The sequence below is a fragment of the Lycium barbarum genome, chromosome 10, assembly GCF_019175385.1.
Source record: "Lycium barbarum isolate Lr01 chromosome 10, ASM1917538v2, whole genome shotgun sequence".
Lineage (NCBI taxonomy): Eukaryota > Viridiplantae > Streptophyta > Magnoliopsida > Solanales > Solanaceae > Lycium > Lycium barbarum.
This window is the reverse complement of record NC_083346.1, coordinates 107,702,983-107,706,513: the sequence shown is the minus strand read 5'-3', so window position 1 is coordinate 107,706,513 and position 3,531 is coordinate 107,702,983. Positions and strand designations below refer to the sequence as shown.

At 37.5% G+C, this 3,531-nt stretch overlaps 1 protein-coding gene across 1 annotated transcript; it reads right to left on the bottom strand.

Annotated features, from left to right (window-relative positions):
* Positions 1-1,573: 1,573 nt before the first annotated feature.
* LOC132613276 (uncharacterized) lies at positions 1,574-2,918 on the bottom strand. The gene is made up of 2 exons (XM_060327302.1): positions 1,893-2,918; positions 1,574-1,795 (listed from the first exon to the last, which is right to left on the bottom strand). Exons 1-2 carry the CDS (start codon positions 2,916-2,918, stop codon positions 1,574-1,576), a joined length of 1,248 nt encoding a protein of 415 aa, XP_060183285.1.
* Positions 2,919-3,531: the final 613 nt, after the last annotated feature.

Below are 3,531 nucleotides of genomic sequence, written 5' to 3'. Positions count from 1 at the left end.
CCAAGTACCAACTACCATCATTTACTAACTCAGATTCAATATGTTTGACTGCTCAAATCTGTACACTGCCCAACGTACACTGCTCGAATGTGTAAACACTACTCAGAAAAATTTACTGCATTTAGTGTTTTACACAACATTGCAGTCATAACTGGGCAGCTTCTCTATGCATTTAATGTCATACACAACATTGCAAGACTGAACTGTCACAAAACCAGGAAATATACAGCAAAATTGCAGTCACAGCTGCTTAATATTGCAAGAATAGAATGTCAATACAGGGCAAAATTGCAGTCACAACTGCTTAATATTGCAAGAATAGAATGTCAATACAGGGCAAAATTGCAGTCACAGCTTCTTAATATGTTTCACAAAAACATAATTGACAAATGTACCATAATTGTTTCACAAAAACAACATTAAAACCTGCAGTCACTGCTGCATAACAGTCAGTACCAAAGACATACACATACAGGACTAAACTAATTCAACTTTATTTTTCCATTTCATTTCTGGGCAGTTGATGAACTTGTTTGACTTAAAGAGTTCAACTCAGCAGCTTTGGCCCTTGTTTTCATTCTCTTTTGTCCACTCATTTGTTGAAGACCTTGTTGTGTTATAGCTGCACTCCTTTTCCATTTTAGTCCTCCTGGTCTTGGTTTGTGATGTCCAAGACTACCAGTGACTACTGCTAAATTCATAGGCGTGGTTGCAGACTGATTTGCCATTCCGGCCTGCATTAATAAAATAGATCTCCATTAGGCTAGATTGTTTGCAGTAAATGGTTAATGAGGTTGCAAACTTACATTGACAATTTTGAAACCACTTTGGGTCTAAAGCACTCCCATTCCCACAACTCTTGGCCTCTTAAAGGGTGCCCCTCTTCCAGTAATTGATGCACTTGCATCAGAAGCCTAAGTCACATTTAAGGTGTCAAACACTTAGAATTGTAAAATTGATTAAGTGGTAATTTAACAAGCTAAGTAATACCTGTGATGTAGACGACTGTCCTATACCCTTTCCAGATTGAAATGCAGCAGCCTTGGCCTAATTCATATTTAAGTAGTTGGACTAAATGTAAGATTGTAATATTTAATCAAGTAGTAAATAACAAGGAAAGTTTTTACCTATTTGGCAGAACCTCTTGGTCTTCCCCTTCCTCTACTTGGTTGGGAATTACTTGGTACTGTAGAAGAACCAACACTTGACCTTGTTGAACTAGTACTGTAGAAGAACCAAGTATTGCTGTTCAGATTTACTATAAATTTATTACCCCAGCTGTCCTTGACCTCAAAGCCATATTCACCATTCCATTCAACAGTACACTTCATTGACTTTGATGTGTTCTCTTGCAATACCTTCAAAGCCATTGGGCTGATGTTTGTTATCCAAGTCTCAGAAAACTCTCTTAGTTGTCCTACCCTTCTCATCATTTTGACTCTAATTTCCTCAAGCATTGTGATAATGGTCTTGTGCCTTGGCCCCAAAATCCAGGAATTAAAACTCTCGGCCATGTTGTTGTCAATACTATCACAACAGCTGAGGTAGTTAAAGTAGACCTTGGACCACCTATCTATGTTGTAATACAACAATCTCCATTTATTCCATCACCTAACTTCTCCATATGATCCAAATTTTTTTGCAACTCCTGCTCATATGTGGACTTAGCACATCTCCAGAAGCAGTTTCTAATCTCTATGCCTTTCCATTTTTTGAAAAAATTGGCAAGCTCATGTCTTGCACACATTCTTTGTTCTGCATTTGGCAGCAGATCCTTAATGGCTATATCCAGAGCCTACAATAACATGTAAAAAAAAATTAGGTGACAGTAGAGCAGCATAAGTTAAAGAGAATGAAAAAAATTTAGAAATCAATAACCAAGAATACATTACCTTTTGCATATCTGAAAGAGTTGTCAAACCAGTCCCATCTCCAAGCTCAAGATCATGCCTTAGAATGTTGACAAACCATCTCCAAGTAAAAGTATTCTCAACCTCAACCACTGCCCAAGCCAGTGGTAGCATCTGGTTGTTCCCATCCTTACAAACAGCCACAAGGATTTGCCCTTTACTAACACCTTTTAAAAAACACCCATCCAACTCAATTGCCCTCCTACAACCAGCCTTGAATGCCTTCTTCATGGCATCAAAACATATATAAAAGGACTGAAACCTTTTGACTCCGCCTTCAAAAATTTCTTCACTCAGCCTAACCACACATGTGCTACCTGGATTAGTCCTTAAAAGCTCATCCCTATAATCCAAAATTCTTTTGAACTCCTCTACATTGTCACCCATGATTTGTTGCAAAACAATGCTTCTGGCTTTCCTTGCCACAGTCCTACCAATATACACCTCTAATTCCTTTCTTACCAAATTTTGAAGCTCAAAAATTCTAATGCCAGGTTCAGAAATAATTCTGTCCTTGTACCTTTCTGAAATATACAAAGAATTTACCAATTTGTTCTTTGTTGTGCCATTGCACTTGTGAACAGGATTATAATTCTTCACAACAAAATCATTTGTTCTAGAATCAAAACTGGCAAACAATAACCATGGACAGCCAGCAGTACACTTTACCCTCACCCTAGTTGGTTCATTGACATATTTATCCAACTCTATATGTTGTTGAACTACATACCTAGTAAGTGCTTTCCTAAACTGTTTAGCACTTTCAAATGCAAGACCAGTCTCCCAAACTATTTCTTTACACTTAGGATAAAAAATAACCCTATTTCTAATTCTTTTTGGTCTCCTTGACTTTTTGGTAGGTTTTTCAACCACATATTTGTCATCAGCTTCATCATCAGTCTCTATTTCAAAGCTAACAGGTTCATCTGAGTCATAAAATAGCTCATCCCCACCCAATTTTCCTTCATATGTACTCTTACTCGTAGATAAATATTCATCATATCCCATATCTACACCCTTTGGCCCTAAATCTATCCCTTCAGATCTCTTAGCCTTTTTTTTTTTTTAATTTTTATTTTAGAGCCACCCTATCTTTCCTTAGATTCCTATCCTCCTCATGGACATCACTATCAAATTATTCTTCTTCACCTTCCTCTACCACTACATTGTCAGACTCCTCAGATTCACTCTCACTTTCTAAGTCAAAATCATTATCATCATCAGCTGCAGTAGCACCTGAAGTCCCACCCAAGAGTTCATCAAGACCAGTAGCCTCTTTAAACCCTAAGCCTTCACTACCCCCAAATGTTTGACTACCCTCACCTGCCCTAACCTTTTCATTTATATCTTCACATGTGGGGTTATCAAAAGCAGTAAAAGATTCCCCACCCACAGGGGTAATAGGTGGAGGAGCAGGGGTGACCACAATAGGTTCCTCAACAAGATGAGTCACAAAAATTACAACAATATCTCGGTTTTTTAATTGAGGTGCAATACCAATAATGTCCCTATCACTTTTAACTTCTACTACAAATCGACATTTAGGTAGTCTAATATATACACAACAAGATGAAACATTATAACCGATTTCTTTAACATAGTAAACAAGCTCAAAATAAGA

What these genes read in the sequence shown, in the direction of transcription:
- LOC132613276 (XM_060327302.1), bottom strand. Translation starts at nt 2,918, where the DNA reads ATGGGATATGATGAATATTTATCTACGAGTAAGAGTACATATGAAGGA. An exon ending in CTCTTTCAGATATGCAAAAG is followed by an intron (nt 1,796 to 1,892) that starts GTAATGTATTCT and finishes ATGTTATTGTAG; the next exon opens with GCTCTGGATATAGCCATTAA.